General features: G+C 35.1%; 1 protein-coding gene across 1 annotated transcript; it reads left to right on the top strand.

The window, feature by feature from the left end:
• Nucleotides 1-1,746: 1,746 nt before the first annotated feature.
• Nucleotides 1,747-18,434, top strand: LOC141689012 (uncharacterized). Its single transcript, XM_074493166.1, has 16 exons — nt 1,747-1,869; nt 1,957-2,150; nt 5,173-5,566; nt 5,664-5,841; nt 5,953-6,092; nt 6,159-7,377; nt 7,469-7,569; nt 7,746-7,890; nt 14,120-14,188; nt 14,263-14,308; nt 14,407-14,789; nt 14,984-15,063; nt 15,139-15,274; nt 17,307-17,508; nt 17,615-17,697; nt 17,792-18,434. Exons 2-16 carry the CDS (start codon nt 2,042-2,044, stop codon nt 17,924-17,926), a joined length of 3,420 nt encoding a protein of 1,139 aa, XP_074349267.1. The 5' UTR covers nt 1,747-1,869; nt 1,957-2,041; the 3' UTR covers nt 17,927-18,434.
• Nucleotides 18,435-21,927: the final 3,493 nt, after the last annotated feature.

Raw genomic sequence — 21,927 nt, forward strand, 5'->3', positions numbered from 1 at the left:
TGTCAATTTTTTACGATTTCTGAATGATTAAATTTTGTAATTAATTGCTTTTTTTATTTGTAATATTTATGGTTAACCTTTTTTTAATTTTTTTTATTACTTGTTATGATTAGTTTTATGATTTACTCATTAAATTTTATGATTTTTGAATGATTAAATTTTGCGAGTAAATTCATTAATTCATTTGTCAGTTAGCTAACAAAAAAAATATATTTATCACATTATTTATATATAAGTTTTAGAGCAACATGATATGAGATATGAATGAAAGAATCTAAATCTAAATCTAGATTATACTATAATAACCGGAATGTGTTATAATTTGGTTTAACGGTTATTCCCTAATTTTGGTTATTAAAATAATAAATAAATAGTTTTATATATTCGTTAAACTACTAAATTATTAAACTACTAGACATAGTTTTCTTATCTAATTAAACTATGACCATAATTTTATCCTGTTATTAAAGAAATAAATAAATAGTGTTATATATTCGCTAAACTACTAAATTGTTAAACTACTAGATATAGTCTATTTATCCTACTAAATTAAGACAACATATTATCCTATAATTTTAATTATAAATTTATAATTAGTATATATTTATATAAATATTTTAAAATTATAATATAACAGAATAAAAAAATTTAAATATTAACGGAACCCGCATGACAATGATTTAAGCTAGTAGTAGGTAATAATAAAATATTGAAATATAAATAGAAAATAGTGATAAAAAGGGATTCGGATAGAATTTTCTGTATGAATCGCTAAGGGATACATGAATCATTCAAATACAATAAAAATTCAAACAAACAATCTGAATATAAGATTCGGTCATACCTGGTTCATTCATAAGCATTCAGCCCCGAACAAATGAAGCTTTAATATGATTGTCATTGTAAATAATCAGAGTACATGCCATCCACATGAAAATGACACAAAATGAGTACCAAGATTGTATAGGTCACTATTATTACAATTAAAATGCTCTCATAAGCCCTATTAAAACACCAGTTTTTGTATCGAAATAAACATTCAAGTCTTTGACATTTGGATTTGATTCGGATTCATTGAAAATTAGTTACAATCTCCTCGATTAAGTATGTTCGAATTAAAGCACGGTAATGATCGTTTGTGTTTGTAAAAAAACGAATAATGCAATAGTACATAATAAAATCATGGTGTTTTGTTTAGTAAAAAATAAAAAATCATGGTGTTTTCCTATGACACAAAGAACAGTGTTTTCCTATAAAAAAATCATCAATGTAGCCAAATGTACTTGTTGCATATAAAGCCATAACAATACCTATCACCCGAGAAAACTAAAATATAATATTCCCTCTATACCGACCAATTGTTTATCTTTAATTTGGGTACGGAAATTAAAAAATATATATAAAATATGAAAAAAATGAATAAAAGTGAGTGAACTAGTGAGACCGATTGATTTTTAATGTATAAAAAAGAGATAGTGGAATAAAATTAGTGTGAAAAAGAAAAAAGAATGGGAAAATGGTTGGATCCATTTATTATTTTTGTTAAATTTTGAAATAAATAGTAGTAATAAATAAGTCAAATTGTGACTTTTTTATTTTGGAGACACGTAGCATTTCCACATCACATATGACAACGTGGAAATTGCCTAATGGGCTAATCGTACGTTAAAAAAGTATAGCAGTAGTTCGGCAAAATAAAATAAAATAAAAAATTAGGAAATAAATTTAATTTTTAAATGAAATTAAAAATAACAATACAGTGGCTTCATTCTGGCGAGAGAGAGAGAGAGATACAGTCGAGAGAGAGGAGCAACAACGTCTTCCAAGCAGTAATTTAAAGCACTGAAAAACCTCGCTACTTAAATTAGAGTAAGACAGGCATTCACCTCTATATGTTTTATACGTGTCTGTATGTATTTTAATTTGTGATTTGTGATTTAATTTGTTTGATTGCAGGTCGGGAGTTGTGATTGATCAATTGGGAGTGATTGAAGGCTGTATTTATATGTGAGATTGATATATATAGAGAGAGGCCGATAAAATGAGTACGGAAAAAGCTCCGGTGACGGTGACGGACCTGGTAGAGGAAGCTAAGAAGCGGATTGTTCTACTCACTGTGTGTGTTGTCGGCCTCTCTTATCTCATGTCTTGTAAGTACATCCCTCCTTGTATTTATTCCTCCTTGTTGCTTCTAATTTCTTCTTATGACTTATGATCTAGATGATCAAATGTTATTCGAAATGTTATTCTCTGTGTGTTTGTGTGTAAATTTAGTTGAGGAATGATCTGATTAGGTACAACTGTTTTTTTATGATTTGATTGTGTTATTAGCACTGATACTTGTGGACTTATTTAGAATGAGAGAATTTTGGTTACTGTTGTCATCTGATTTTGTTTTTGTGATATGTTTGTTGTTTACAATTAGGGTTTATCTTTGGGCATGCATGAATTTTGTATTGCATATAACGTTAGGCTGGCGTAATCATGTGATTTTGTAAGGATCGTGTCCGAGTTTGTTTAGGGTATACGTGTCCTATCGAAAAGGAATCTTTACTAATATTAGCTATTTTCGATCGAGAAGTTGTGAAAATATCTTGCCTGTTTGTCTCAAGTGTGGGAATGGTATATAAGTTAAGGATTTATTTTAGATTCATCAATTCATGATATTAATTTATTTGTCATCTCTGCCGGGCTTTTTGTGTGTGTGGAGTTGTTGCATAGCTATGGAGGCTGTTTTAAGATTTAAGCTTGTATTGATGTTGGACAAGATTCTAGGATTCTAGAAAAGGGTAACAATTTGTTTATCCATAAATAATGATGATATACAATGTAATTTAATAATTTCTTTGTTTAAGTTATTTCCCTCTCCTTTTAAAAGAACTGGACCACGAGTTCTATAATAACTTTTGGCTTTATCTTATTAAAAAATATTGTAGATCATATGAAAGAGATCCAAGTTCTTCATCATCAACCTGTATATCTGAATCATCTTCAAAAGTGCTTTCACTTGTAATACTACTTGGAGTCGTCATGTTACATTCCTATTAAAGATGGTGAATCTTACTTTGTCTCACTGGAGTGTCAACTTTCAAATGAATTTCGACGAATGGGCGAGGCTAGTAATTGGTTAGTTAAAAAATAGGTGAATTAATAAGTAACCATGATCTCGGCTCTTGGTACCACTGGATACCGGACAAGGTTCAACAATTCAGAATTCGTAATATTCATGATCTCTAATGATGATGAATGTTGATTACAATTATTTAAACACTAAAATATTAAGCGAAGAGGGTGTATTCAATCAAGACTCTGGGATTTTTTGGATTTCAAAAGTTGGGAGGTATATTTAATTAGGATTTTAAAATTTAAGAATAGTAACATGATTTGTTGAAACGTTAAAAATGATAAAAGAAATCAAGGATCAGTTTTATAGGGATAGGATCTTACAATACTCCGGTGGAAGTGCAATTAAACCTGTACAAGTGTTACCCACAAAAGAACTAATAAATAATTTGGATATATTGCATATTATTCAAGTATAAATTAATTGTAACTGATTAGATATTTTAGTGATATTAAGTAAGTGGATTATTAGGGATATTTTAGATTATAGTCATGTAATAATAAAAATATTTTACTTGCACAAGAAAAAAGTAGCTAAAGGTTACCTTGGAAATTTTCACTAATTTTTATGTGAGTAAATTAATTAGATGGAGAAAATCTGAAGATGCCCATGACATATTAGCTTTTTGTATATTCCTTCTCCCGTCTTCCTCTCTCCTTATTTATTAGTACTGTCCTGGAAAGATATGAGGTCTCGTTATATTAGCAAGTGAAGTAAAGTTTTCAGCACTAGCCATGTTTCAAGTTTCAGTCTCTAATTTGTAAATTTTATCCTTCCTGTGTAAAGAATCCTACTAGGACCAGCTTTACGTTACGGAGGTAGTAGCTCTCCAGATTCAAAACCTTGCATAAAATTTTATTATACTATGTTTCAATATATATGCCAACAAATACTATGTGCTGACTGAAAAGTGTTTACCTGTGGCCAATGACCAATATCTTCTGGGAAAATAGGACCGTGATCTCTTTCTTTCTCCATCTCTCTCAATCCCACTACTTATGACTTAATTGCCACATATATATTTATTTCATTGATCTTAAATTAATGCTTAACTTATGTGATATATACACTTTCTATTTACATAAATTGGGTTAACTTATTATGCAATATTCTTCCTTTAACCTAATTATGTCCTTCTTCTTATCTGTTCCCCTGGTAGATAATGTTACCTCAATAATGGTGTTAAAGGTTTTGTACTACACAGGTTACACAATCTGTGATACTTGCAAAATGAGTTTTTGCATTGAATTAATTGTGATCATGGTTTGTGAACTAGATACCTTATGATTGTACCATAAGTTGCAGCTCCTAATATTTTTGGGCTTGATATTTGTTCCGGTATAGAGGGCATGAAGCACATATGACATTCAGAGGGACATGTCTTTGTGTTGGGGTTATCTTATAAAGTATACGTTTTGGGGTAATAAATGAAAATAAACGTTCATCATAGTAGCATGTCTATATTTGGTCACACTATCAATCCATATTATTTCCGTACTTTTGAGGGTATAAATAGTATAGTTTTTTAACGGATTAATAAAATCAAATAAGGAGAGAGTATAATAAATTATTATAAATTTACCTAGTGCAAGTCTCATAAAACCATAGAAGTTTAAAGTCCTTCAGATTTCCTTTTTGGGTCCCGGTCCTGCTCTATAATTCTTTCTGGGAAAATATGCCTTTCACCTTGTACCGTTCACGTGATTTATCTTTGGAAAATATTAGAGCTTCTATGATACCATATATATAATTAATGAACACATGGTGGTCCTTTGCTGGCTCTTCTTGATGCATTCAGGTTCTATATATGTATTGTAAGCGCTATCACACAACTGAAAGTAGACCTTAGACATTAGGGTTTTAGCTTATTCCTCACTATTTTATTATTTGTTCTGGTAGCATGAACCTTCTTTGTGGATTTTTTTTTTGTGCATCATCGGAATGTGATTATGTTGAGAGTTTGCTGTATAATCCAGCCAAGTTTATCATATCTTAAACAGTATGTTTTATTTTCATCCCTGACACTTGCTGGCTTTTGATTTTGTCAGTAACAAGCTCCTCGGTTTTAGTCAACTTGCCTGCTGCTGCTGTCTTAATCATTATGCTTCGCTACTTTGCCCTGGATTTTGACATGCGGAGGAAATCAGCAGCATACAACAGCAAACCAGCCTCGGCAAATACCAATTTTCAAAAAAAGTACGAGGCGCCGAAAGTTGTCATTAGAAATTCTGAGTGGAGGAGGAAAGTGAATTCTCCGGCTGTTGAGGATGCATTAGATCATTTTTCCAGACATTTAGTTTCGGAATGGGTGACAGATCTCTGGTATTCTCGCATTACCCCTGATAGACAAGCTCCAGAAGAACTTGTGCGAATCATAAATGGTGTGCTAGCTGAAATTGCCTGTCGTGTGAGAAACATAGACCTCATAGATTTTCTAACAAGGTTTTATCTTCAAATAGTTCACTGGCCTAATCTCTAACAATTGTTTATTTTATATGGTGGACCTATTATGAATTTTTTTCCTTGGGGTACATTGCAGAGATGTCATTAAACTTTTTTGCGTCCACCTGGAAGTTTTCCGAGTATGTCATGTTAAGATTCAGAAGCGACAAATGGGGTCTTTGACTATAGGACAGCGGGACATAGAGTTAAAATATGTTCTAGCTGCACAGAACAAATTGCACCCTGCCCTATTTTCAACGGACGCAGAGCACAAGGTTGTGGAATTTACCATATTTTTTTAATACAAAAGCATCTATGAGAAACAATTCCTTGGATGTTTGCACATGAAATTAGATTTTGATCTTATCATGTTGTATTACTTTCAGGTTCTGCAGCATCTAATGGAGGGTCTTGTTTCTTTAACATTTAAGCCTGATGATCTGCACTGTTCTTTATTCCGTTATATTGTCAGGGAACTTCTATCTTGTGCAGTAATGCGACCAGTTTTAAACTTGGCCAACCCAAGGTAATCTTTCTTATAAATACACATTGGTAATCTGTTGTTGCTCATGATATCCTTTTGGGTTTCTAGGTTTATCAATGAAAGGATTGAAGGTGTGGCTATGTCTTCAAAAAAAGCTGATAAAGTGGTGGTGGTTGCACAGCAGGTTAAGTCAAGTGAATCTCCAAAGATATCAAACGTTCAAATATCACGGTCTCTAGACCCTTCTGTAAAGGGTGTTGAACTTGTGCCAGTTAAAAAGGATCAACCTAATTCTTCAACAGATAATATTGATGCAGAGGATTTGAATGGGGGACTTTCCAAGGATCCATTACTTTCCATTGGTACTCAGTCAACTCGTTCATGGAGCTCCTTTCCAGCAGACTCCCAGACTGGTGATGGAAGATGTATTCAGAGACACCATTCTGGAGGAGAATGGGGTGACAAGTTAGATGTGATTTCTCGTAGAAAAACTGAAGCCCTGGCTCCAGAACATTTTGAAAATATGTGGGCTAAAGGCAGAAACTATAAAAAGAAGGAAGGTGCAGATAATTCAGTATTTCCGGTTCAACAAAGTACCTCTGTAGGTTTATCCAAACCGGTGGATGATCAAAAATCCTTGTCCAAGTACGGAGGGAAGGCTGTTGCAGAAAAGGTAATTGCTAAAGACCCTGCTGCAGCTTCTGGAGGTTCTGCAAGTTCTGGTGGAAAGAAGTTAAATCCTAGTGTTAACTGGAGCAATTCTGGTCACCCTAAAATTGCTCCATATGAAGAAGATAACGACGACAGTGTGAATTCAGATGATGCTGAATCAGGGAGCACAAGTTCATTTCCTTCAGATGATGAAGATAGCAATATAACAGGACTTGATACTCCAAGTATTAAAGTTTGGGATGGTAGAAATAATAGAAATCATTCTGTTACTCGCATTCATCATCCTCTTGAAATTTCAAAGGGCCGTAAGGCAAGAAAGACAAGCAAGGGACGTGTTCAGTCTCAGAAATTGCTTAGATCACAGTCTGGGAGAAAAAACTCTAGGTCAGGCAGTCAAATATCTGATGTCTGGCAAGAGATTGAGAGAACTAGTGTCTCAATGGAGGGTCAGGATATACTGAAACCTTTTAAAGGGCAAGTGAAATCTGATGGTTCAAGTGGTGACTCTGAGACGGAATCATTAGGTAGAACTAACAGTGGAGCAACTGCGTCTACATCACTCTCCTCTATCTCTATACCTGAAAGCCACGGTTTGGCTTTAAACACCCCAGTCACCTCATTGTTAGCAGATTCTTTTTTGACATTAAGATGTGAGGTATAATCTTATTTCCAACTTTTAAGCTTGTATGATGTAATTATAATGTAGCAGAATTTCTAAAGGACGAGGGGTTCATTACCTGTTGCAGGTAGTGTGTGCTAATATTGTGAAAAGTGGTTCTAGCACATTTGCTGTATATTCGATCTTCGTTACAGATGTAGAGAATAAAAGTTGGTCTATCAAAAGAAGGTGCTGGAGCTGTACTCTAAAATCCTGGAACATCTATCATTATTATATGTTGTAAATTTTTGTTTCTTCTACTTATGTTGGGAGGATAACTCTAGTGTTATATGTCATTCCTGTGGAAACTTTCCCTTGAAGTAAAAGGCTGTGACTAAGTAACTAATCAGTTTTGATGCTTATAGGTTTCGTCATTTTGAGGAACTCCATCGACGTCTTAAGGAGTATCCAGAGTATACATTCCATTTGCCGCCAAAGCATTTTCTTTCGACAGGTCTTGATGTGCCTGTCATTCGAGAACGATGTAAATTGCTTGATGCATATTTGAAGGTGACATTCTCTCCTCTAAGATGATGGTCACTCTTCATTTCCTCATTGTCATAAACTTAATAAAGCATTTTTCATCATCCAGAGTCTTAGGATACGTTAGTATTTAAGTACAATATTGTGAACAGAATCATCATCCAGAGTCTTAGGATACGGTAGTATTTAAGTACAATATTGTGAACAGAAGAAACATTAAGAGAAAAGAAAAAAATGTTGATGAACTTAAATAGCTCTGGCAAAAGACATTATGCATATGTGGATATGATCTTTCGAGTTTTAAGCACAGCCATTGTGGATGCAAAAAGTTCTGGTGGCCAGTCTTCTATTTATGAATAAAACATTGCTATTTGGGACTTTTGGTCATCGTGGTTTAAATATGTAATTTCTTTCTCCTTCGTTTATCACTTGGCAACTCCAAGTTGCAATTTTATTTACCCCTAGTTAGAGTCAATTTGTAATACATTGCACTAAACTGCCCAAGGTGTTACAGACGTACTCAAGGCGTAAGGTGGTTGACATATCTGGTAAGGGCAAAATAGTAAATGCAGAAAAGTTAAGTGAGGAAATAAAAGAAAATGATAAAGGAAAAGAAAAAGGAGATGGGCCGGGTCAGCTTGGGAGAGGGGGTTAAAAGAAGGAAAGGGGATGGAATGAGGGTATCGAGATTGTGATTGTTTTAGTTAGCAGTTGGGAGAGAAGCTGGACCTCTCGAATTGTCCTAGCGAGCTGTAATTTCTTTTTATGCAATTGTTACGAGAGTGTGAACAAACAGTCAATTGAGTAGTTTGTTTATCAGTTTAATGAGATCAATTGTTAATTGGGATCATTGTTAGGGTTTCGTAATTAAAACAATAGCTTAATCATCTCAAGTGGTATCAGAGCGGTTAGATCGATGGCGCCAACAGGACCGACGATGAATCAACGAGTGGAAGAATTGGAGGCGATGGGGTGTTTGGAATCGAAGATGTCGGAGATGGTTTCATAGGTTGTGGAAAAAGCCGTAGTAGCCATGAAACAATCCCTGGCAGATCTATTACTTGAAGGACAGGCGGAGCAAGCTCGAAAACAAAGTGGGGAGATGGAATCAGCAATTACCCAGTTGGAAGGGAGGTTGGCTAGAGCGAGGGAGCACCAGGAGACAATGATTTATTCAATAAAAAATGATCAAGACCAGTTCCAGGCGGAGGTTCGATCTACACTTACGAATCTCCACACGACGCAAAACCTCATATCGGAAAAGGCAAAAGGAGGGGTGTCTCATGTAGACTCGGTGAATCGGGGACCTGCACTAACACCAAATAAGGGGGTTAGTATGGGGGTGACTATTGGGAGTCCGTATATGGATAGAGGATGTTATGGGAGTGGAGGATCTGGCGGTGGGCCTGGCAACTGGAGGTATAGGAAGCTTGATATGCCGTTGTTTGATGGAACTGATCCAGATGGGTGGCTATTGCGAGTAGAGAGATACTTCAATTTCTACAAGTTGAATGAGGAAGAAAGATTGGAGGTTGTGGTGGTTGCTTTAGAAGGGGATGCTCTTAAATGGTACCAATGGGAGAATAAGAGACATCCAGTAAGGAGGTGGACAGATTTAAAGTATTTCATTCTGCGGCAGTTTAGGTCCACTAGTAATGGCTCCTTATACGAACAATGGTTATCCACGGTACAGACGACTACGGTAGCAGAGTATTTGAAGAAATTTATTGAAACGGTAGCTCCACTAGACCGAATCTCAGAAGAGGTGTTATTCGGGCAGTTTTTGAACGGATTAAGGGATGATATCAAGGCTGAAATTTGAATATTAAACCCGATGAGTTTGGAACAGGCCATGGAGTTGGCGGGAAGAATTGAGGAGAAAATTAAGGCGACTGGGGCACGAAAAAATGATGTAAGTTCTGTTAGAACAGGGTTTTACTCTTATCAGTCGAAAGGGGCAGCCCCATCAACAGTTTCATAGTTTGGAGCACAAACCAGCCTCACGTCTATTAGGAGTTGGGCCAGTGGAGGAGGCGAGTCACAGGCGTCGGTGAACATGCCCAAGTATTCCCATGCTAGTGCCAATAAGAATTTGGGGGAAGTACGACGCTTAACAGATAAAGAGTTGCAAGACAAGCGCTCGAAGGGGTTATGTTTTCGTTGTGACGATAAGTGGAGTATTGGGCATCGATGTCGCCACAGGGAACTTAGTGTGATTCTCATGGAAGATGACGAGGAAGAAGGCTCGGAGGAAGCAGGAAACGACCCCCCACAATCACCAACGGAAGAAGCCCCAAATGAGGTAAATATGCAATCTGAGGTCTCTTTAAATTCTGTAGTAGGTTTATCAAATCCTAAGACGATGAAATTGAGAGGAATGTTGGGAAGTCGAGAGGTAATTGTTTTAATCGATCCCGGCGCTACACATAATTTGTGTCGTTGGAAATAGTAGAAGAGCTAGGATTACCGATAGCGGAGTCAGGAGGTTTTGGTGTATCCCTGGGAAATGGAGAGATGGTGAAGGGCAGCGGGCTTTGTGAAAATGTGGTATTGCAGTTAGATGGGGGTGTTGTGATCAAGGAAGATTTTTTGCCTTTAACGTTAGGCACTACTGATGTCATACTGGGGGTACAATGGTTGGAGAAACTCGGGACGGTGGTAACGAATTGGAAGTCGCAGATTATGCAATTTGATATTGGTGAGAACATGGTGACATTAGTAGGGGACCCCTCCCTGGTTCGATCTAAAATTTCACTCAAAGTTATGTTACGCACCATACGCAAAGAAAAGTCAGGTTATTGGGTAGAAGTAAATCAGGTGGAAAAGGTAGAAGTGAAGGAAAAGCAGCAAAACCCAGAAATTCCACCATTCCTGTCCAAAGTCGTGCAACAGCACCAAAGTGTGTTTGCAGATCCAGTTGGTTTACCTCCGAAGCGGGGTCATGAGCATAAAATTTGTCTAAAAGAGGGCAGTAATCCGGTAGGTGTCAGACCATACCGGTACCCGCAATGTCATAAGGATGAGATAGAGCTGATGATTCAGGAGATGTTGAAAGCAGGGATAATTAAGCCTTCCACCAGTCCCTTCTCCAGTCCTGTTTTGCTTGTTCGAATGAAAGATGGCCCCTGGCGCTTTTGCGTTGATTATCGGGCCTTAAATAAAGAGACGGTGGCTGATAAATACCCCATACTGGTAATCGATGAGCTGTTAGACGAGTTATATGGAGTTAAAGTCTTTTCAAAACTTGATCCAAAGGCGGGGTATCACCAAATTAGGGTCCGAGCAGAAGATACTCATAAAACTGCTTTTCGCACTCATGATGGACATTACGAATTTCTCGTAATGCCATTTGGGCTTATGAATGCCCCGACGACGTTCCAATCTTTGATGAATGACGTGTTCCGACCCTATCTACGAAGGTTTGTGCTAGTCTTTTTTGACGATATTCTCGTCTATAGCAAAACAGAGGATGAGCATAAGGAGCATTTGGGATTAGTCTTATCTGCTTTGGCCAAGAATAGTTTGGTGGCCAATATAAAGAAGTGTGCATTCGGAAGGAATCAGGTTGCATACCTAGGGCATGTAATATCACATCAAGGAGTAGCTGCTGATCGAGAAAAAATACAAGCAATTCTAGAATGGCCAACTCCGAAGACACTCAAGGAACTTCGCGGATTTTTGGGTTTAACGGGTTATTATCGTAGGTATGTGGAAAAGTATGCCCAAATCACAGGACCCTTAACAGATCAGCTCCGCAAGGATAATTTTCGGTGGTCTGAGGAGGCAACGCATGCTTTTATGAGGCTCAAACATGTCATGACACACCCACCCGTGTTGGCAATGCCGGATTTCGCTAAAGACTGTGTGTTGGAAACTGACGCTTCGGGGTTTGGCATTGGTGCCGTTTTGATGCAAGAGAATCGTCCAATAGCCTTCTTTAGCAAGCTGTTGGGATCCAGGGCACAACAGAAATCCGTGTATGAGAAAGAGCTAATAGCGATTTGCTTGGCTGTCCAGAAATGGAAATATTATTTACTGGGGCGACACTTCGTAGTTAGGACTGATTAGCAGAGTTTACGCTACATCACACAATGGGAAATAGGCAGTGATTACCAAAAGTGGGTGAGTAAGTTGTTGGGATGCTCTTTTGATATCCAATACAAACCGGGGCGAGCAAATCTTGTGGCTGATGCGTTGTCCAGGAAAACAGTGGGGTCAGTGACGTTGGGAGCTATAACCATGACATGTGCAGTAGACTGGGCAGAGTTAGAACAAGAAGTGCAAAAAGATCCACTATTACAACAAATAGTGGCTGACATTCAGTCCAACTCAAAGAGCATGTTGGGTTTGAGCTTATGGAAGGGAAGTTATTGTACAAGAGGCGTATGGTTATTTCTCAACACTCCAAGTACAGAACAGTGTTATTACGGGAATACCATTGCACGCCAGTTGGGGGACATAACGGAGATATCAAGACTTATCTTCGAATCGCAGCGGAATGGTATTGGATTGGAATACGGGAGGATGTTGCAAACTTTGTACGACATTGTGAGGTCTGCCAGCAACAAAAAGTGTCCCAGCAAAATCCAGCAGGTTTACTACAACCACTACCTCTGCCATCCCAAGTTTGGAGTGACATTTCGATAGATTTTATCGAAGGCTTACCAGTCTCTAAGGGGTTTGATAGCATTTTGGTAATAGTGGACCCTTTTTCCAAGTACGCACATTTTGTGGGGCTGAAGCATCCCTTTACAGCAGTGACTGTGGCAGAATTCTTCATTAAAGAAGTGGTAAGCTTACATGGCATGCCACTCTCAATTGTCTCAGATCGGGATATAATTTTTTTGAGTAAGTTTTGGAGTGAACTATTCCGGCTACAGGGCATCGAACTTAAGAGAAGTACGGCCTACCATCCCCAAACCGATGGTCAAACTGAAATTGTTAACAAGACACTCGAGACGTATCTCCGTTGTTTTGTTGGAGGACAGCCAAGATCATGGATCAGGTGGTTACCATGGGCTGAATTTTCATACAACACTTCCCTACATATGTCTTCGAAGTTCACACCTTTTAAGATAGTGTATGGCCGTGATCCTCCCTCGCTCGTACAGCTTGGTTCTGGTCAGACCACTGTTAACAGTGTGGATGAGTTGTTGCAAGAACGAGATGCAATTCTTGATGATCTCCGTTTTAATTTGCTCCGTGCCCAACAGAAAATGAAAGGCTATGCTGATTTGAAGAGGCGAGATGTGAGTTTTGCAGTGGGCGAAATGGTATTCTTGAAAATCCTACCGTATAGGCAGCGTTCGCTAGCTAGACGTTGTTTTGAGAAGCTGGCAGCAAAGTACTATGGACCCTTCGAGGTTATTCAGAAAGTGGGACAAGTAGCATATAAGCTGAAGCTACCAGAGACTTGCCAATTGCATCCGGTGTTCCACGTTTCTCAGCTAAGGCGAGCTATGGGGTCACTCCCCGTCTCTCCTACTATACCTGAACAGTTAAACGCTGATTTGGAATTAATAGTGCGACCAGAACAGCTGTTAAACGTTCGCAGAGTGGGAACAACAGACAAGGGGCGTTTAGAGGTACTATTAAAATGGACAGGGCTGCCAGAATATGAAGCTTCATGGGAGGATGTCACATCTATCAATGCTCGTTTCCCGGAGTTTCACCTTGAGGACAAGGTGCTTTTTTGGAGGCGGAGTAATGTAATACATTGCACTAAACAGCCCAAGGTGTTACAGACGTACTCAAGGCGTAAGGTGGTTGACATATCTGGTAAGGGCAAAACAGATAATGCAGAAAAGTTTAAGTGAGGATATAAAAGAAAATGATAAAGGAAAAGAAAAAAGAGATGGGCCGGGTCAGCTTGGGAGAGGGGGTTAAAAGAAGGAAAGGGGATGGAATGAGGGTATCGAGATTGTGATTGTTTTAGTTAGCAGTTGGGAGAGAAGCTGGACCTCTCGAATTGTCCTAGCGAGCTGTAATTTCTTTTTATGCAATTGTTACGAGAGTGTGAACAAACAGTCAATTGAGTAGTTTGTTTATCAGTTTAATGAGATCAATTGTTAATTGGGATCATTGTTAGGGTTTCGTAATTAAAACAATAGCTTAATCATCTCACAATTGACAAGCAACTATTTCTCTGCCGTACTGCTTGATTCATTTTTCATCTTGCCATTCAAATTATGTTTTAATTTTTACTATTTTAAAGATATTATATATAATAAACTATACTCATGTTGTCATTAAACAGAAGCTCTTGCAACTTCCAACCATATCAGGGTCGATTGAAGTTTGGGACTTTCTTAGTGTTGATTCTCAGGTTTGAAACATTATTTGTCCATCGTTTACTCTTCGGAGGAGTGGTTTTTGATTATATTAAATTTGCTATCGCAGACATACAGTTTCTTGGATTCTATATCTATCATTGAGACTTTGTCAGGTATCATACTTGAAGACAGAAACTAATAATCTGCCTTGTTATTTTCTTTTGCTGATAATTATGGTTTTTGATACTGATTACACCCCTGGTTGACGTAGACGATACATCACACGAAAAGAAGAAAGAGATTGGTGCTTCTGTTAGGGCCACTAGGCATGCCATTGATCAGTTTCCCCCCAAGAGAGGACTTCCAAATTCTGGAATGAAGGAGTCTGTGCCTCAAATGAGGATAAATCACGTGCCGGATCTGTCAAGGATGAACACAATGAATGCACCTCCCAATCCTCCAGAAAGGCCAGCAATAGCTATTGGAAAACCAATGGAGAATTCCAGTAAAACAATTGATATACAAGTGCAAGATAAAATACCTTTGGACAGCAAGATGGGGACTACTGTTAAGGAAGCTGACATTTACCAATCACACTCAGAAACTGAGCCACATATTGACGGTGGTGGTATTGATCCAGCACTCCCTAGTGATGTAAGAAATTTTTATCGTACTTGTATTTTTCTCGGTGTTGGTTTATCTTCACTCGTACTGTACATATTTTGTACAATATTTATATAGAAATCTTTGTTTTATATAAAGACAATTTATAGCTAATAACATGTTCAGTTAAAATACTTGGCTCTTAATCAGAGTACAGTGTCATGATTTTTGGGTTTCTAATGCAGTGGATTCCTCCGAATTTGTGTGTGCCCATTCTGGATTTGGTTGATGTTCTTTTCCAGCTTCATGATGGCGGATGGATAAGGTACACATATTGATGGTCTAGTTAATAATTCTCCCGGTTTTTCTTCTATCTAATCTGGCATCAACTGCATTCCAGACGTAAGGCTTTTTGGGTGGCCAAACAAGTATTGCAACTGGGAATGGGCGACGCGTTTGATGATTGGCTAATTGAGAAAATTCAGATTCTCCGTAGGGGATCAGTGGTTGCTTCAGGTATTAGGCGGGTTGAACAGGTAAACTTACGTATCTGATTTACTGGTTTCCATTAGGACTTCCATATCTGCCTAAGTTGTAACTACAAATCTACTGTTTGTCTGCAATACTCCCTCCGTCCCAAAATTAAGTCCCTTTGACTTTTTTACGCGTATTTTAAGGTGTATAAAAGTCATAGTTCTACATACTTTTTTCTAATTTTTTTTTCTTGAATTACAATTTAATATGTATACTTCCATTTAGAAAAAGAAAATTTGAAAAATAATTTGTGGAGCTATCCTTTTTATTCACCTTAAAATACGCGTAAAAAGTCAAAGGGACTTGTATTTTGGGACGGAGGGAGTAGTTAATAATTCCACTGAAGGATTTTGGTTAATGATGTCAAGGTTACATGCTTAAAAAAAGAAACCATGATTAAAATTATGTCACAACTCTTGTGTATGCTGGTAGACACCAATAAGACATTCTCTGCAACAAGATATAGTTTGAGATGGAGGCACTAACCTGTAAGCTAGATTAATATTATATATTTTCTCATTTATGATATTTTGAAAATTTTATTTTATTAAATATAAGCATGTTACCTGGACTTTATTATGGTTGCCTGCCACGAGTGTGGATGTTAAAGAAATTAGGATGCTTGGATGTTGTTTCGAAATTGGAAACGGGTGTAGGGACTCACATACATGGTTTTCACGTCGATAAGTCGAGTCAAGTCGGTGGAGGTCCAGCTTGTCGACTAGTCGAATAGTCGTAGACTAGTCGACAAATATGACTATTCGACAAATTAATAATATTAATTAAATAATATATCTTATTACGTGGTTTTCCAAAACAAAATTAGAACATTCTCATACTAATATGTATATCAATCACAAAATAGATATGGTAAACACAAATATATCTTTTTTACCTTTTACATACTCACATAGATAAGTTGACTATACATATATATAAATAGATTATACGACATGTAGTCATATATATTCATTTTTAATTAATTTATACATACATAAACACACCCACATAAAGATATATAAGCTGAAATTACATGTTGATTGTTGTTGATGTTAAGAAGGTTTTTAGATTTTTTTAAAGTTATATTCATTTTTAATTTTGATTGGATTTTGCACTAGTCGACCGACTAGTCGACCAAGTCGACCGACTAGTCGACAATTCGCAAGTTGATCACTCGAGACGATCTCAAAGCGACTAGTTGACTAGTCGTCGACTAGTCGCGACTAGTCGAGCGCCGTGACAACAATCACGTATAAGCTTAACATTTCAAAATTTTATCTACTCTTGTCCTATTTTACATTAAAAGAAAAGTGTATTCTATCAATAAAACTTGTAAATATATTTATTTCAGATTCAAAGCATAGGGTCAAAAGGTTTACATAGAAACAGTCATCCATGTACTTCACTTTCTATGACAAATTGATGTACGGCCATATATATCATCTTGAACTTAGATATCTGCATGATGAGGTGTCCAGTTCAAATATGAAAGATTCAACTGAGATCCCATACGCCGAATATGAGAACAAAATTTTAGAGAGTCTGGGTAGCGGAGATCGTAAAAATATTGGATGCAATGTTATAAAGTTCTGAATGTTATTTTATTTCTTTTTAGTAGTATTTATCATATTTGTATTCAGTAGAAAAGCTCGGATCCTTGAAATCTTAAAATTTGTTTCTTTAATTATATAAAGCATGTAATATAAAGTTGCATGCCAATTAGAGAGAGTATGGGTGTGGAGATCGTAAAAATATTGGATGAGACGTTATAAAATTCTGAATGTTATTTTCTTTCTTATTGGTAGTATTTATCACATTTGTATTCGGTTGAAAAGCTCAGATCCTTGAAATCTTAAAATTTGTTTCTTTAATGAGATAAAGCGTGTAATATGAAGTTGCCTGCCAGTTGTATGTTAATGTATATTTAGTAAACTGAAACTCTGTAATGCTCGGTAGTTTCTTTGGCAAATATATTGATTCTCTTTCAGTCGAATGCTTTATAGAATGTGTGACCTGATAAATTGTGGTCTACAGATTCTCTGGCCTGATGGAATATTTCTAACAAAGCATCCAAAGCGACAAAGACCGACTCCCTCCGCAAGTTCATATAATTCCCCACAAGGCCAATCCCCCGCACCTCTCTCATCACCTAAAGAAGATGATATCCGGAAACTGGATGAGCTTCAGGAAAAGGAAGCTCGACGGCGTGAGCAATTTGTTTATGAGCTAATGATTGGTAATTCAATTGTTACTTCATATATATTCGTCATGAACGTTTTTAAAGGATTTGGTATAAACATCTACCTGAATTACATTAAGCTAATTTGCTTAAATTGATGCAGATAATGCACCAGCTGCCCTTGTAGGTCTTGTTGGTCGCAAGGAGTATGATCATTGTGCCAAGGACCTGTACTACTTCCTTCAGGTGATCAGTTTTAGCAAATTAAAACTTAATTTAAAAAAATAGCTCATCAATGAAAAATGCTTTAATATGCTGTCCTTGGCTCTTTCACTGGCAGTCGTCTGTCTGTTTGAAGCAACTAGCTTATGGCCTCCTCGAGCTTCTACTTTTGTCTGCTTTCCCTGAGCTGGAAAATATCTTCAGGCAGTTGCATGAAGAGAAAGATAAGTTTGGAGAACTCAAACAGTCCTAGTTTGAGTTTTTCCTGTTGGCAAGTTATACAACCATGCAACTTATCTTATGTTTTTTTCCGTCACTCTGATAAAAAGATGTACATCTCTCTCCATATTGCAGCAAATAGGAAAAATGTTAACCTAGCAAAAAAAAAGGAAGGAAAAATGTTACTAGTCTTTTCGAATTCTAGAGCAGAAGCTCATTAGGCCTATGTATAAGAGGTCCATTGTGATATACTATTTTGGAGAAAATAGGCCAACTAGGGGCCGAGAGAAAAAATGTTGCTGGCAACGTATAGTACCGAGGCAGCCTCATTCTGGGTTGGAGTGGTTTGATATAGAAATACTTGCGGATTTGGTGAAAAAGTCAGTTGTAAATTTAGAGATAGATATAGATGCATATTACATCTCAGTTTTGCTTTGCCCTCTGATGAGGACCAAGCCCGGGACAACTTTTTTCTTGTTTTGCTATTTATATGCAGACAGCTTTGGCTAAAATAGGATGATATACATACTATTTGAAAATCAGTCTGGCAGGCAAGTATTTAATATGTATGCAATTCATAACTTCTGGAAATACCTTTTTCGTGATTAAAAGGTATTTAAAAATAAAAATGTTTTCCTAAAAATGGATGAATATTTTTTCACGAGTTAAAGATTAAAAGATAATTATATCATATATCCTGTGTCAACTATATAGTTAAGAGTGTAAAAAGAGTTGGGGACTTTATTTGCTATCAGCATATAGCCTGTGATGCTTGGTTTTTTGATTTTTTTATTAAAAATAATATTTATTTTTAATATAAATTAATATACAGATATATTGTTACTTATGATATTGTTGCAATATTATTTTTATTTTTAATAGATTGTTATAATATTGTTGAACCAAATATGTAACCAGTGAGAAAAATATATTTATTAGAGGTATATATAGTAGAATATTAAATCATATTTTATTTACTGTGACAACATTTGTATCATATTTATGTATTCTTTTATATTTATAATTTGTTAAATTTTTAAAAATAAATTTATTTTATGATTGTATTGCAACATTAAATTGCAATTGGTGTTTAAATAGTGGTTGAATAATTTAATTATTTTTTATTTATAATTTCGGCAAGAATTTACTTATTTTAATAAAAATATAATTTTAATAATCTATTTTAATTATTTTAGATTAATTGTTTTGGCAGGCTTGTTATATATAGGGATATAATATAATTTAACCTTTGTAAACGTACCTTAGCTCCTGGAGTTATTAACTTTTGGGGTGTATATTCAAGTCATATATGGATTTCTATATATTGTATTTATTTATATTAAATGAACCCGGAAATATTTTCGATTTTTTCAGTTCTTGATTGAATGATATAAGAGCAAGTCCAATGTAAGGCGATGCTATTTTTGGTGCTATTACTATATAATAGGATCAAATGTAAAAATACTCAAATTCAAAGAGGTGTCATTCTTAAATATAAATATGTATATATATTCTATATTTGAAACTAAGGTTGCATATATGTATTCTTATTACATCATCTATTACTACAAATGAAGGAAAAAAGTTAAATAATTATTGTCTTGTATATCTTGAAATATCAAAATAGTATTAAATTAAGTAGAAATTAAAAGATATATGAAAATTTGAAACTAGTTATGAAACTAGCATTGGAGTGCAACTTTCATTTTAGCACCAAAAACCAAAAAAAAAATTGTTGCCAAATTATAGCAATGACTATAACCATTTTATATCTAACATTGGACTTGCTCTAAGATACTTTTATATGAACCTAAATCTTACAAGATATATATATATATATAGGCAAATGATCAAATAGAAACCAATATTAAATTAAAAACTAGAAACTACTCCAATTCATTCATTTTTTGCGTCTCATTCATTATTTTCTCTGCCAACCCATATATGATGTTCCCGTCAACCTTTTTCTATCAATTTGTTATCGGATGTATCACCTCTCTCGCGTCCCCCTCCCTCCTCTAACCTCATCCATTGACAAAACTATACCTGCATACATATACATACAATCATGTATGTCTATATCATCCTCCAGTAGTAATTAACATTAATTTCATCACCGATTGATATGAATATGAGCACCAAACACCTTTAATATTGAGATGTTGCGATTTTCACAATGGTGGGTGTGTGAATTAAAGGTGTTGGTGAAGACTGATTTCATTTTTTCTAATTTTGATACCTAGAACAAAATTTAGAAATGGAGGTCGCTAGTTTTATCAGAGATGATAGCTGTTATAGGTAAATGTGGGAGAAGATTAAGGTCGATGTTGATGCAGGAAGTGGTGATGTAATCCATAGCCATACACACATATGTATAGCTATTATTTTTTAGTGATTTTCGGTATTACAAATTAGTGAATTTTTAATACATATTAGTGATTTTTTGGAGAAACTAAACCATATAAATATTATAAAAATATTTTTTATCAATTAATTTCATAATTTTTACTATTTAATGTGATTATAAGGTGATTTGAATAAATTTTAATAATTATATCCCATTCAATTTTTTATTTTAATTAGCTAATTTGATAATTTCTAAATCAATTTTAGTGATACATTAAAGCATTTACTTTATACTTAATTTTTTTAAAAATCCTTGTAAAATAAACATTGATGTTTCGTATGTTTACCAAGTTATTTAAAATGCTAAAACTTATAGAAAACCCTGTTAAAGTAATTTGTACTACTTAATTGGCTGATTTTCATTATTTTTAACAAGTAATATGCATAAAAAGATTCGGTGATTTGGAAGCTTATAATTAAATATCAATGAATTTTTTTAATTAAGACAATTTATTGTATTATTTATTTAGTAATTTTAATTATTTAATATTAATGTTTTGGAGAATATAAGTAGGTAAGTTAGAAATCGTGATTGATGATTTATATTTAATAGTGTTTACCGAGTTTTTGAATGTTGATTTTCTTTAAAAATCGGATGTTATTCTAATTTTTTAGTTTTGAGATGAATTGTAACTATAAATATTTTTTTATCCAAACAGAGTATTTGTATGATTAATGCTTTCAAAATTGTGATTTTTATTTTTAAGATATTTTATTAAACCCAAAATTTATGATTTTCTTTCTAGCTTTATATTTTAATAAATAAGTGTATTATCAATTATATAATGAGCTAAGAATTTAAAATTAAATTAGATATATAATCGGAAAAATAATTAAAATATTAGTTTTAATGAAAAACATAAAAAACCGCAGATGATAACTGAAATGTATGAATGTAGTATTGCTATGATTGTTTATTGATCGAAAGGTGTCGTCTTCGAACACGACACCTTTCGATTAATAAACAATCATACTTGTTTCGAATACGGCGGAGAGCTATTGCAATGTCTTCTTCTCCTTCGGGCCCGTCGTAAGCCACACCTTCGATAATTACCTTGTTATTGTCCAAATCATAGTAGAAAACCATTTTTCGGAAAATAGAGAAGAGAATGTTGTAGAGAAAATGTAGAATGAAAATAGAGAAGAGAATGTCGGAAATAAATGAGATTACAAGAGCTATTTATAGACTGAAAATCTGAATTTTAAAATCCAAAAATTAAATTTAGGCACAGAAAAAAATATTGCGGAAGCTGAGAGGTGGGACTGTTGACTACTCTGCCGCAATGACACAATGCGACAGGAACAACTGCAACATTGCTTCAAAGCGGCAAGCCCTTCTGCAGCAATGAACCAATGCGGTGGGTTGGTCAAACATTTGTCCAGTCAATTTTTATTAATATTGACACAAAAATTGATATTGATTTAATATTTGCACAAAAATTAAGTTTGAATTCACAAAAAATTATAAAATTAATGATATATATTTTATTATTAAAATTGATAATTTAATTTTTTAACTAAAATAACTCATATGATAATTTTTAAAAACATAAAACTCCCAAAATTTTCTAATAATAAAAATTCAAAAATACTATTCGAAAAAATAATTAAAAATATCTTTTTCACTCA

The sequence above is a fragment of the Apium graveolens genome, chromosome 10 (assembly GCF_009905375.1).
Source record: "Apium graveolens cultivar Ventura chromosome 10, ASM990537v1, whole genome shotgun sequence".
In the NCBI taxonomy this organism is placed as follows: Eukaryota; Viridiplantae; Streptophyta; class Magnoliopsida; order Apiales; family Apiaceae; genus Apium; species Apium graveolens.